The following is a 14,703-nucleotide window of genomic DNA, read 5'->3' on the forward strand; positions in this document are numbered from 1 at the left end:
TCTTAAGCATTCAAGGTTGGAAAACAAGAGAGAATGGAAAGTAAATAAATTTCCAGAACAAGTCAAAGACACTGAAAAAGAAATAACCATTAGTGAATTGGATGCAGTAGTTAAGAAAGTAAACGTTGATTCAGTATCAGGCCCAGATGGTATAGCGTACAGAATGTATAAGAAATTAATGGATTGTGAAAAGAGTATTTTGTAAATGTGCTGAATGAATGGTTGAAGGAAAGGTTTGTTTATGAAGAGTTACGTAGTGGGGTATTAAAATTTACACAGAAGAAAGATGAAAAGCAGGAAATAAAAATACTGGAGACTCATCACAGTAAATAACACAGATCTTATCTTTTTCTGGGAATAATACAAAAGAGAACAAAAGGAAGAATATATGTGTGTGCGTGTACATATATATATATATATATATATATATATATATATATATATATATATGGGTTCACTACATAATCTCGAAATATTGAAATATCGAATTTCAAAATCTCAAGACCGTATAGCTAAAACCCCTAAATACTGAAAGACCAGCAGCGCGAATTTCAAAATCCCGACATTCGGAGATGTTAAAGTAGCACTTCTGGTGTTGCGGTTTGTGAATGGATTGGTAGAAAGTCAGGTAAGTATCTATGTTTGAGTGTGTTGGTTAGGGATTTAGTGTGTGTGTGTGTGTGTGTGTGTGTGTGTGTGTGTGTGTGTGTGTGTGTGTTGTGACTGTGATGTGTGTGTGTGTGTATGTGTGTGTGTGCGTGTGGGTGTGTGGGTGTCTATGTGTGTGTGTGTGTGTGTGTGTGTGTGTGTGTGTGTGTGTGTGTGTGGGGAATGTAGGTGTGTGGTGGTGTTTTCATGTGTTTGTCTGTGTAGTGTGACCTTGGAGTTAGAATATTTAAGTAGGGGGGGTATAGGCGGCACAGTCTCCTGCATGGGGGGTGCAGGGGGGCTTTCCCCCCTGCTTGTATGTAATGTAACTTTGTGTGTTTGTGTTTTGGGTGACTGTGTGTATGTGTATGTGTGTGGTGTATGTTTAGTGTAGTGTTCGGGATTTTACATTTCGCACTTCTGGTCTTCCAGTCTTCTCGTCTTTCGGGTATCTGGTCTCAGGATTTATGGGTTTTCAGTCTTATGTAATGAACCTATATATATATATATATATATATATATATATATATATATATATATATATAGTATAAAACTGAAGTGATGTCAAGAAATGTTATTGGTTGTGAGATAAATTGTGGGCGATGCTCTAAGTAAAAGGGAGGATGTGAAACTTATGGTAGGTGATACTGGCGAGACATTTGATACAGCATGACATGATGTTTGTGGGATGTTATGGTTAAGTAGGGAACGGGTAACAGAATTATGAGCGTGCATTTGTCAGCATAATAAAATCGAGTGAGTATGTTCTGGAGTGGGTGGCTGAGTAAAGAAACATAAGACAAGGATGTCCCACGAGTGGAATATTGTTTGCAGTCGTAGTGAATGTGATAGTGAGTGAAATAGCTTATAAAATGAAATATGCTAGATATGTGATGAAAAAAGATGTGGTGATTCCAGTAGTTTTGACATACTCAGACAATATAGTTATAGTTTCTAAGAACAAAATATGGAGGGGGTAACTATTATAACTATAACTATTGGTTTGTCTGAATGGATCTTTAAAGGAAATGGGAACTACCTTAAATAAGGATAAAAGTAGGGGGTTGGATAATGTGGTGAAAATTGGGTCTGCGTATTTTTCAATGAATGAAGTACCTTTGCTGGGAATAAAATTTGAGAAAAATTATGCAGTTATGATGCAATAGGAGAATTTGATAAAAAATGAAAGAAATATGTTGTATGTGGAGGAAGCATAGAAAAGTGTTTAGGAAAAAAATGTATTGTGTAAATTTGGTTTTAATGGGGAAAAATACCATATATGTCAAACGTGTATATGATCCCAGTAAAATATGAAAACATAACTGTACAAATGGAGTTTGGGGGTTCAAGTTAAACCAAGTGAAAAGAGATGTGTTGTATATGAGTGAAGATGAAGGCAGATTGAGGTTACTAGAAATTAAAATTATCCAGAAATAATATTGACATGGAAAATAAAAACTGATAATACAGAGAAAGGTAGAAGGATATGGTATAATGATGTGATGAAACAAAATTATTATGTAAATCCAGGGAAAACTTACCAGAAGAAGTGATTAAAGCCATTAAAGTAAGGAAAAAGTGGTGTAGAGAGTAGAGTGTCAGGAATTCCTACGGAGACTGGGAATAAATAAGTTACCAGTAAAGGATAATATGCCTTTTAAAAAGGAGGTTGAAAGGATGTGTTTAGTTTGTGTAGAGGAAGGGAAAACAGAACATATTTTTAACATAGAGTTAGGAAACTCTGGAAAAAGTTGTGTGAATAATTTTTTGAGAGAATTTTAATGACATAAACAAGATATGAATATGATTATGTATAGATTTATAAGAACAAAAAAGAATGTATGAGAATTTATTTTATTTAACGTGTTATTTGGAATGAACAACTAAATGAAATTTTCTTTAATGGGAAATGGATTTTGGCACATATATTGCAAAATATCAGATTGTGATCAGACTGGAAGAAGGATTGGGGGTCAGTTAGGGAGGAATAACAATGGGAATGTTGTAAGAATAAGGATAAATAGTAAGAAATAGAAATTTATATTTCTGTGCCTATAAATATATAAATTCAGTAAATTTGTAAATATGTAAATAATGTTTTTTATGTTGTGTTAAATAAAGGACCCTACTTTTTTCAATATGTGCCATGGGATTTTTTACATCAACCTGAGCTACCACCAGCTCAGGAAAACAGAACCTCATTTTAACATCGCATCTGAAGGACAGCACCCTCAGGAGTGTATCACCCCCCCCCCCATGCTACACTGCTGTGTCAGTATTAGAAAAAAAAATAAATTCATCTAACTGGTGTGGGAATAGAACTCACAGTGTTTTGTTCTTCCAGCACCAAAGGTAAAGGTGCTACCTTTTGAGGTACTGAGACTGCTTATGGTAACGCCCTACATGAATGGTGCACTTATGTTTCCTGTTACTATTGGTATCTAGCATAGTAACACTAAAAAAAAAAATGACAGCATTATAGCATGGAAGGATAAAGCCCTGACTGTGGCCTAGGTGACCTGAGCTCAAGTAGTGACTCAGGCTCTTGAGGTGGTAGCATAGAGGAATGGGGTATGCCCATCCCAGGGAGAAAGGACAGTCATGTTCCCCATGACAAAATCTGGTGGAGATTGGAGACATCATCGGGTGGGTGTGGTCCAGGAGAGGAATAGGGAGGGGACATGGCTGAGACACTGCGAAGGTGGGTCGAGATGCTGCATATCCCCACTGCACACTCACATCTTGGATGTAACTATATGACCAAAGGGAGGAGGGCATAATAAGGGTAGACCATAAAGGAAATCCCCCAGCCAACAGTAGATGGCATATACCCACCATGACACCCTTAAGTTCCACGTCAGCCCCAGCATGTAGCATTAGTACTAGACTTTCGGTACCACAGTGGCTGGCAGACCTGGGAATAGATGTGGCGCACTGTAGGTAGGCTGTATGGATGAAGCAAGGGAGCAAGAGAGCTAAAAAAAAAAAGAAAATTAGCTGGTTAACATACCTCTCAACTGTTCAGATTTTCACTGAATGTCCAGATTTTTGCCCTCTACTTTTGATCTGTTATAAAATTTGTGGTTTTCTAGCAAATCGTTGAGGACTTAAGTTACTAAATAATGACAAACATTTGAGTTTCATACGTCCTATCCTGAAAATACATGCTAACACATAACCTGTTATTTCTGCAACTTTCTAAGTTTATAAGAATGATATTTAAAATCTTTCCCTTTTTGGGTCTTTGTTCCCCCATTATTTTTGGCTTTGTTCAGATTTCTTGAACTAAGAAGTTGAGAGATATGCTGGTCAGTCTGAACCCCATGTGTAAGTAAAGCTGTAGCGAATATGCTCATGAAAATATATTTGTTGTTGATGAAATGAATGATGTATTATTTACCTTCAGTGCCCACTTTAAAAGTTGCAATAGTATAACATAAAATAGGTAAGATGTAATGACTTCAAATCTGGGACAATTTAACTTGCTATGACTTCCCAATATCCCATGAATTAAGTGTAGCAGGCAGTTCTTATTTAGGGAATGCAAATAAACAGAGAAAAATATTACAACTGCATCTTGTGACAGAACATATGAGGCCAATTCAAGAATAGCATATGAGTATGTGAAAACAGTTCAGTCTAATCATAAATATATCAAAAATCCTGTTCTACTGTGTTGGGCAATGAATGACAGAACACAAAGACAGAGAGAGAGAGAGAGAGAGAGAAACCCTGACAGACCAGGTTGGATGAACATAGATGAGCTTATACATTCATTCAGATCTCTTGGGACATTTTTAATGTAAAACTGGAAAAAATTCAGGCATGTTATCATGTTAAACTGCGTACTACACATCTCTGAACTATACAGTTCTAAAACAAAATCCGCCAGATAAGAGGATGGAAGCAAATGTTAGCTATTTCTTTAAAGTTTATAATACACTGTGGGTTTAGATGAAGCTGGGAAAAGATTCCATAAAACAGTATTTTTATATGCCATGGTTTTGTACAATAGCCTTTCGAAGGGATAAACTGGAAGAACAGGCAGTAAAATCTAGAGTCAGGGTTGCTATTGTCATTTACGGTTTGAATCTTGTTAATTATATTCGTCTTCCAGTCAGTATTTTATTACTGGTATGTTGCAGGGACAGGCCAGATCAGCATTTTAACTATCAGTCTTGTAGCTGCAGTGAGCAGTTAATTAGCTGCTCACACAGACCAGGTGGACAGGATTGTTTGTCCAGCTTTCCTGAATTCCAGTGTTCAGTACTCAACAAAGAATCACTGGGAAAATGTCCATTCTACAGAAGATCTAATTCCTTCTCAACTGGCAACAGAGGACAGCTTTCACAACAGATTTTCACAACACTGCTCACTCTTGGGCAGTGAAATGTAACAAGAATTAATGTTTAAGCAAGTAATACTGAAACATGTACCTTTAGTGTTGATATTTTGCATGTTGTCTCTGAGCTTGCAAAACAGGATATCTTAAAATAATTTAGACCAGGTAAAGGTCTCACAGATCAGGTATTATTTTACTAAGTCATAAATGTTTGTATATCATTTTAGCATAGCTAGACAGATGTAGGAGTTCTTGTACCTCCTATCAAATAGCTCTAACCTCTCTTTTTTTTTGTTAGCAGTTTAATCGATGCATCACATCTCAACTCATAAAATGGTTCAGTAACTTCAGAGAATTCTATTATATTCAGATGGAGAAATTTGCTCGGCAGGCCATCATGGAAGGAGTAACTGATCCAAAGAAACTTACTGTCACCAGGGACTCTGAACTATTCCGGGCTCTCAACATGCATTACAACAAGGCTAATGATTTCCAGGTGAGTTTGGACATGACATAATCAGTTCTGAGGTCTGGAGTCATTTCATATGTTGCCATGCAATCTGATGTGACAGCAAGATTTGGAAACTCTTGATGCTTTGGAATGCACTGTATCTATTCAGTTGTGCGGATCTGGGGATAGGTGGGACCTATGGCTAGACTGACACAGAGGTATTAGGGTTATATCTTGAGTTGTGAGTATGTCAAACAGAACAGTAAGGTAAGGACTTAACTTTGTAATTGTCAACTTCTTCCATGCAGGAACTGTACTGAATCGCGATGAATGAAATACTGTCCAGGATATGTTATACATTCCACTGAGACAGCATTAAATACGAACTGATATCAAATGACCAGTCATATGATTCCATAAAGATATATTTTATTCTTACCTGGATTTTAACACTCACTGCTAATGAGCACCTATAAGGAGGAAGTTAAGAAAAAACTGCTCACAAGGCTGTATCTCTGTCTCCCTCCCTCCCTTCCTCTGTCTTATATGTGCTAAAATAATCTAAACAGCATAATATTGACAGCAAAAACATTGACAGAAAAATATTTAAACAAATATCTAAACACAAAATATCAACAAAATTGGAGTTATACTAGGGAAGGGTTTATGCCCTTTCCCCATTGTTGTGTGAACTTGCAATTAATATATATAATTATCAGGAGGTATGGGGAGTGCAGAAGTCCTCCCTGCAAAAACATTGGTTTTGGATGTTGTTAGATTTTGTTGATATTTTATGTTTTTTCTGCTGATATACTGTTCATAAGCATAACCATGTATATGTATGTATGTATGTATGTATATATATATATATATATATATATATATATATATATATGCAAGAGGTAGAGGGATGCTTCACCAGAAAGGCTCACCCAGACTCTGCTACACTTTGCTGTGAGGGAAAGGTTAGTTTGCTTTTATTTGTTGTATTACTTTATTGACTTTTTCTATTTTGAATACTGTGATTTGTTTTCTTTACCTTGTCTTTTACTTGTAGTCTGCTTTTAACTGCATATTAAAACTTGAAGAGACCACAGCTATGTCTCTTGTGAGTCAGGCAGAAATTTTGTTCCCCACACTTCCACCCGGTTACTGTACAGTTCTTAAACACCACTGTCTTTCTAGTTGCCTGCCCCTTATGTTAATTTGACCATATATATCATTTTTCTCTGTTTTTACTGGCTGGTGTGAGTAAGCACAAAATTATCATTTTGTGAAATCACTCCCCTTCAACTATTTAAATTTATTGGCCATCCTACTGTATTCCATAGTACCGGAATACAAAAGTGACCACCCCCTTTCAATCTATCTTCCTGATTTAAAAATAGTGACTCTCCACTAAGACTTAACTTTTTAGACAGGTAAAATTTAAGTTACCCACTTTCACATCTAACTCCTCTAGTGCACACTGCGGTGTTTAGGATAAACCATTTTTTTTTCATCTTACCTTTAAGCATCACTGTGACTAGCACTTGCTCTAATACCTGCTGGAAAGCACTAGGAAGTCTTAAACTGATACAAGCACTCAACTCTCCTTGTTAATAAGGAGAAATTAATCGTAGACACTAAAAAGCCTATAATTGCAAAGTACCTTGCTAAGGTAAGGGAAAACAGTTGTTGTACTTTACAAAAAAAAAGCACCAAACCAGGCATGTCCAAGGCTCAGCTTCCGGTGATTTCTCCTGTCCACCTGGTGAATCTGGGCATATTGGGGCAATGCAGCAATTGCCTCATGTACACAGACAACCCTCTCCTCCTACCACTGAACACTACAACCTGCGAGAGATGCACTTACATAGCCAAACTGGAAGCAAAGCTCTCTCCACCCAAGATTGTGCTAGACAGTCAAGAGGAGAAGGTTAACACCTGCACTACACCTAAAGCAACACATAGCCCTTCTAAACCCACACCACCAACACCCACACATAGCAACACTAAACCCACATATGTGGAGGCCGTTAACAGTAACCTGCCCAAACAACAAGGACCTGCGAAGCTGAAACACAAACAAACACCAATCACAACCAAAGTGTCACATAGCTCACAACACCATTGTGCCACCCAACAATAGCCCCTAAGGCAAGACAATGTACCAAACACTTTAGTCATAGGTGACTCTATAATCAGGCACACTAATGTCCCACTCACCAGGCTGAACAAGTTGAAAATTACAGTCAGCTGTCTGTCAGGTGCCAGGATCTGCCACATAACGCATGCACTCAAGTCACTCCACAACAAGTACAAATATAACTCTGTCATTGTCCATGTTGGAGTGAATGACTTGAGACGTACCTCCCCTGGACTACATGAAAAGAGACATAGAAGAGTTCTTGGATCATGTGGCCCAGGCAGTTATCTAGCCCTGAGTAGCATCCTGCCTTCACACAGAATGATACCACAGTATAAGGACAAAATGTTTGACTTCAACAATTGGCTAAGCTTCTGGTGTCATTCAAAGGGGATCCAGTATCTGTCTGCCTGGGACGACATGATCGACAGACCACAATGCTTTGCCAAAGATGGCCTGTACCTGTCACCCCTGGGATTTAGGTTATTGACTAAGGCTCTTGCCACCCCTATAATGCCTTTTTAGGCAAAGTTCAAAGGACAAAACCAGCACCGTAACAGGTACAAGCATGCAAAATCTGAAGGTAACGCTACTCAGTGCTACTCATTCACTTCTCATCCCGGCACTTGCTTAAAACTCATAGCAAGCACTAATAAACCTTAACACTAGACCCCCCTATACTGTAGAGAAGGACAAGGCTCTATATTTGACCTTACCAGCCAATCAGTAAAACAGTTCACTATACCTATCCAGAGATGTCCAAAGGGCAGTCTCAGGTGTACTCTCCGGCCCAGCTGGTGAATCTGGGCATTTTGAGGCAATGTTACAACTGCCTCATGTACACAGACAACCCTCTCCTCCTACCACCAAACACTAATACATGCGAGAGATGCAATTATACAACCAAACTGGAGGCTAAGCTCTCTCAACCCAAGACTGGACCAGACAGTCAAGAGGAGAATGGAATTACTTGCATCACACAACCAGTCTCACATAGACCTATGAAACCAGCACTGGCAAAAAACACACATAAATACACAAAAATATACTTGGAGGCTCTAAATGAAAATCTGCAAAAGCAACAGAGACCTCCAAAGCAAACACCCAAGCAACCTCCACCCCCAACACAAACCATGAAACACATACTTCACAAAACCAGTGTGCCATGCAATTACAGCCCTTAAGGCAAAATAACATACCCAACACACTAGTAATAGGTGACTCTATAGTCAGGCACACTGACATCCCACTCACTAGGCTGAAGAAGGAGAAGGTTACTGTTAGCTGCCTGTCAGGTGCCAGGATCCGCCACATAACACAAGCACTCAGGTAACTCCAGAACAAATACAAATATGACTCTGTCATTGTCCATGTTGGTGTGAATGACCTGAGCCATACCCCCCTGGACTACATGAAAAGAGACATGGAAGAGCTCTCTGATCATGTAGCCCAGGCCAGTATGACCCTGACCTTGAGTAGCATCCTGCCCTTACCAAGAATGATACCACGGTATAAAGAAAAAATGATCAATTTCAACAATTGGCTAAGCTTCTGGTGTCATTCAAAGGGGATCCAGTGTCTGTCAGCCTGGGATGACATGCTCGACAAGCCATGCTGCTTCGCTAGAGACAGCTTGCACCTGTCACCCTTAGACTTTCGAATACTGGCCAGGGCTCTTGTCAACCCCATAGTGCCTTTTTAGGCAAGGCTCAAAAGACAAACCCACCACTGTAAATAGCACAAGTAACAAAAAACTGAGGCTAATGCTACTCAATGCCAGAAGTCTAAACCTCAAAATGCATGCACCTGAGGCACTCCTCAGTATGGAGAAAATCAATATATGTGCAGTAACAGAAACCTGGTTTAAGGCTCCAGAGAGCACCCCAGCACTAATAGGCTACATCTCATACCATACATTTCGGCCACAAAACCCAGACCGAAATAAAAAAGGTGGGGGCGTATCCATATTCATCAAGGATACCCACACCTCCAGGTTAGTGGCACAGCACAATGCTTCAGAAATCATCCACGTGCAACTAACAACAGGCAAAACTGCAGTTCAAATTGTAGCTTGCTACAGATCACCCACCATGTCCCAGGCCCCCATTCCTCATTTCTGGAAACACTGGTAAACATAAAGGTCCTAGCAAACACCCTGATATTGGGTGATTTCAATTACCCAAACATTAACTGGGAGAACTACTCAAGTACTAACTCCCTTGCCCAACATTTCCTAGAATTTATAAACTCAAATACTCTAGATCAACTGGTCAACACCCCCACCAGAGGTGACAACATATTGGACCTGGTCATCACCAACATGGGTGACCGGTGGTCCACACCGGAGGTCAACCCCTCACTGGTTAGATCTGACCATAAACTAATCACTCTGGATATCTACATTCCGCCCCCTCCCCCAGTCAAAGAAACCACTGTGAAAAACTTTTCAAAAGCAAACTTCACGTTACTTAAGACCGAGGTGGAAAGTTTCAAAGCCCCCATGCTAAAGGACAACGCTGCCCAAGCTGCAAAATCCTTTACTAATGCACTCTACAGGCATCTACAAGAATGCATGGATCATGCTATCCCAAGCAAAACCAAGACTCACTCCTCCAAGAAAAGGAAACCAGTCTGGTGGACCCCTGCCATAAACAAGCTATACAATAGAAGGAGGAAACTAGTACAGAAAAGAGTAAAATCCCAAGAAGGGAAGAAATCTCTGATCAGTATCAGCAAGAAACTACGTTCCCTCATAAAATCATCCAAGGCTAGCTTTGAAAGAAAAATTGACTTGGACTCCAAAGATAACCACAAGGCATTCTTTAGCTATGTCAAGAATCTAAGTGGCAGTTCTCAGATCTGTTTGGAGGTAGTGCAGAATGGCACAAAATACACTGAACCGACCGATATTGCCAACATCCTGGCAGATAGGTTCAGTGCAAACTTCACCCCCTCTCACCCCCAAAAGGGCCCATAACCATACCAGAAGAATGTAGTGCCCCTGAAATCACAGACACTCAGGATAAAACAGCCCTCTCCAAAGCCAAAAACACAGCATCAATGGGACTGGATGGTGTCCCAGGGTGTGTCCTACATGAGCTCAAAGATGAACTAACCCCTCACCTAAACACACTGTTCAAACTTAGCCTCTTCACAGGCTATGTGCCTAAAGAGTGGTGCACAGCAACGGTTATTCTGGTCCACAAAGGTGGAGCCTCAACAGACCCTGGGAACTATTGCCCTATAAGCCTGACTAGCTTGGTCTGCAAGGCTATGGAGCACATCATCATGGAGCTCATTAACAGAGACATTGGGAACCTCCAAACACTGGACCCTACCCAGTTCTGCTTTGTTAAGGGCAGATCATGCCTCCTAAACCTGGTGGACTTCTTTGAGACAGTTACCGAGGTATAGACGAGGGGAAGGTGGTCCACACAGCCTACCAAGACCTCGCAAAGGCTTTTCGACACCATTCCCCATTCTGGTATTATAGACAAACTCACCAGTCTGAGCATAAACCCCTACGTCATGAGATGAGTTGCCAACTGGCTCACGGACAGAACCAACATGGTAAGAGTTGTGGGAGCTAGGTCTGACTCCAAACCGGTTACAAGTGGCATTCCCCAGAGCTCAGTCCTAGGACCCCTTCTGTTTGGCATATACTTCACAGAGGTACAGGCAAGCACAGGAGGTCTATGGCTGACCAAGTTTGCAGATGACTGACTCTCCGGCTGACGCAGACATCCTCTAAAAGGGTCTCACTGAGACAGATACCTGGTGTCAAAACCATGGCCTCAAGCTAAATGCCAAAAGGTGCATAGTCATCCCCGTTAGTAAAAATAAAGTACCTACAAACTACCACATAGGTGGTAGCCCCCAAATACAGAAGATGTAATAAGGGATCTGGGGACCCAAGTAGATAGTAATCTCTCCTTTGATAATCACATTGCCAAAGTGGTTAGAAAATCCTTGTATGTGGCTCACCTAATCACAAAAGGGTTTGCATCCAGATCAAAAGAGATCATTGTGCCCAGCTACACATCACTCATCAGACCCATCATAGAGTACAATGCCCCATTTGGGATGTACCTTACAAGACACCTGCAACAGTTGGAAAGACCACAGAAGTACATCACCAGGAGGATCACTGGCCTCAAACAGATGCCCTATGCAGCTCGACTGAAGAAACTCCAGCTGTACTCAGTTGCATACCGCCTACTCAGAGGTGATCTCTGCCTGACATACAAGGCCATGTCCAACCCAGAATTGATGGACACGCTCCACCTAAAGAAAACCATATCCCCAAGAGCCACACACTCTAGGGATCTAAACCTCACCACAACAATAAATAGGATATGCTGGAGGGATAGCTTCCTGTCCCAGAGACTTACCATGCTCTGGAACAAGATTCCAATCTACATTAGGCAGAGCTCCTCACTAACACTCTTCAAGAGAAACCTTGACAACTGGATGGGAAACGGAAAGTTTACCCCGGGGATTACTTCAATGGCTCTGCTGGACAGAAGCTCAGGGAACTAATCTAAGGGGGTGGCGAAAGCCAACACATTCCAGCTAGACTTATAAATGCCTTCAGGCAGATAGCCTAATACCTACCTATGAACCTCTGAACCTAATGCTAGAAGTCTAAACCTCAAAATGCACTCTCTCAAGGCACTACTAAAAATGGAGAACATCGATATCTGTGCAGTAACTGAGACCTGGTTCAAGGCTCCAGAGAGCATCCCTGCAATACCAGGCTACAACTCTTACCACACTTTTCAGCCACCAAACCAGGACTGAAACACTAAAAGTGGAGGAGTGTCCATATTCACCAAGGATATTCACAACACCAAGCTAGTTGCCCAACACAATGCATCTGAAATTCTCCAGGTGCAACTAACACTAAGTAAGACTGCAATCCAAATTGTAGCTTGCTACAGATCCCCCACCATGCCCCAAGATTCTCACTACACCTTTCTAAACATACTGGAAAATATTAAGAAACAACCAAACAACCTAATACTGGGTGATTTTAACTACCCTGCCATTAACTGGGAAAACTACTCATGTACCAACACCTTTGCCCAACGGTTCTTGGAATTCATAAATTCCAATGCTCTGGATCAACTAATCCTTAGTCCCACCAGGGCTAAAATATCTTAGACCTGGTCATTACCAACATGGGAAATCAATGCTCCACACCTATGGTCACCCCCTCGTTGGTCAGGTCTAATCATAAGCTAATCACCATTGACATCCACATACCACCCCCACCCCCCCAGTAAGGAAACCTCCGTAAAAAAACTTCTCCAAAGTCAACTTCATGCTACTCACATCAGAACTGACAAACGTCATGATACCCACGCAGACGGGAACTGAAAGTTTGACTGCTGATTCCTACACTAAGGCACTGTACGAGCAATTCCACTCGTGCATGAATCGTGCCATCCCCAATAGAACCAAGACACTCTCCTCCAAAAAAGAAAGCCAATCTGATGGTCTCTTGGCATAAACAAACTTTACAACAAAAGGAAGAAACTGTTTCAGAAAAGAGAAAAATCCCAGGATGGAAAAAAACTCCCTTACCACCCTCAGTAAGAAGCTGAGATCCCTCATAAAATCCTCCAAAGCTAGTTACGAAAATAAAATTGCAAAAGATTCCAAGGGCAACCACAAGGCATTCTATAGCTATGTCAAGAATCTAAATGGTAATGCTGAGATCTGCTCTGAGCTACAACAGAATGGCACTAAATATACTGATCCCAAGGATATTGCCAATATCCTGGCAGATCGATTCAGTGCCAACTTCACCCCCCTCTCACCCCGTAAATGGCCCATCTCAATACCGAAAGATTGCCAAATTCTGGTAATAACAGACACACAGATAAAAAACGCACTCTCCAAAGCTAAGAATACAGCATCCATGGGACCAGACGACATCCCAGGCTGTGTACTACATGACCTACAAAATGAAATGGCACCTCACTAAGTGTCATGTTTAATCATAGCATCACCTCAGGCTTCGTGCCCACTGAGTGATGTATAGCTACAGTTACCCTACTCCACAAGAGGGGAATCCACCTTGGATCCCGGGAACTACCGCCCCATCAGTCTGATGGGCCTGATCTGCAAGGCCATGGAACATATTATCATGGGACTTATAAACAACGACTTTGGCAACCTTCAAACACTGGACCCCACACAGTTTGGGTTCATGCAGGGAATCTTGTCTCCTGAACCTGATTGACTACTTCGAATCAGTCTCCAGAGCTGTGGACAAGGTTAAGGTGGACCACACAGCCTATATGGACCTTGTCAAGGCCTTCAACACCATCCCACATGCTGGAATCACAGATAAACTTACTAAATGGGCATTAATCCCTATGTCACTCAATGGGTTGCCAACTGGCTTACTGACAGAACCCACACTGTAAAAGTAGCCGACTCCAAATCCAGCTCCAGACAAGTGACAAGTGGAGTACCTCAGGGTTCAGTCCTGGGACCACTCTTGTTTGGCATCTACTTCTCTGAAGTACAGGCCAACACTAAGGGACTCTGGCTAACAAAGTTCACAGATGACTGCAAACTGGGAGCCATTACTGAATCCCCAAATGATGTGGATATTCTACAAAAGGGCCTTACAGAAACAGATGTTTGGTGCCAGAGCCATGGGCTCAAGCTCAATGCCAAGAAATGTATAGTTATCCCCTCTGGGAAAAAACATGTACCCGTGAACTACCACATAGGTGGCAGTACACTAAACACCAAAAGTGTGATAAGAGACTTAGGGAAACAGGTGGACAATGGTCTCAATTTCGATAACCACATCGTCACAACAGTCAGGAAATCCTTCTATGTGGCACACCTCATCACTAAGGGCTTTTCATCCAGAAAAAAGGAGGTCATTGTCCCACTGTACTCATCCCTCATTAGACCCATTATAGAATACAGCACCCCATTTGGTATGTACCTCTCAAGACATCTGCAACAACTGGAAAGGCAGCAGAAATACCTCACTAAAAGAATCACAGGCCTAAAGCAGATGCCCTTTGCTGACCGTCTAAAAAACTCCACCTATACTCTGTCGCATATCGTCTACTCAGAGGCAATCTCTGTTTAACATACAAGGCCATG

At 41.1% G+C, this 14,703-nt stretch overlaps 1 protein-coding gene across 2 annotated transcripts in view; it reads left to right on the plus strand.

The window, feature by feature from the left end:
* Positions 1-14,703, plus strand: part of LOC122795728 (prospero homeobox protein 1-like) — a 277,441-nt gene that overhangs the window by 203,513 nt on the left and 59,225 nt on the right. Inside the window, exon 4 of one of the 2 annotated variants that reach the window (XM_044064033.1) lies at positions 5,289-5,486. In XM_044064033.1, coding sequence (XP_043919968.1) covers positions 5,289-5,486 — 198 coding nt within the window. The remainder of the gene's footprint in view (positions 1-5,288; positions 5,487-14,703) is intronic. The other variant, XM_044064034.1, reaches the window with a different exon arrangement.

The sequence above is a fragment of the Protopterus annectens genome, chromosome 2.part2 (assembly GCF_019279795.1).
Source record: "Protopterus annectens isolate FY-2018-M chromosome 2.part2, PAN1.0, whole genome shotgun sequence".
Taxonomy (NCBI): Eukaryota; Metazoa; Chordata; order Ceratodontiformes; family Protopteridae; genus Protopterus; species Protopterus annectens.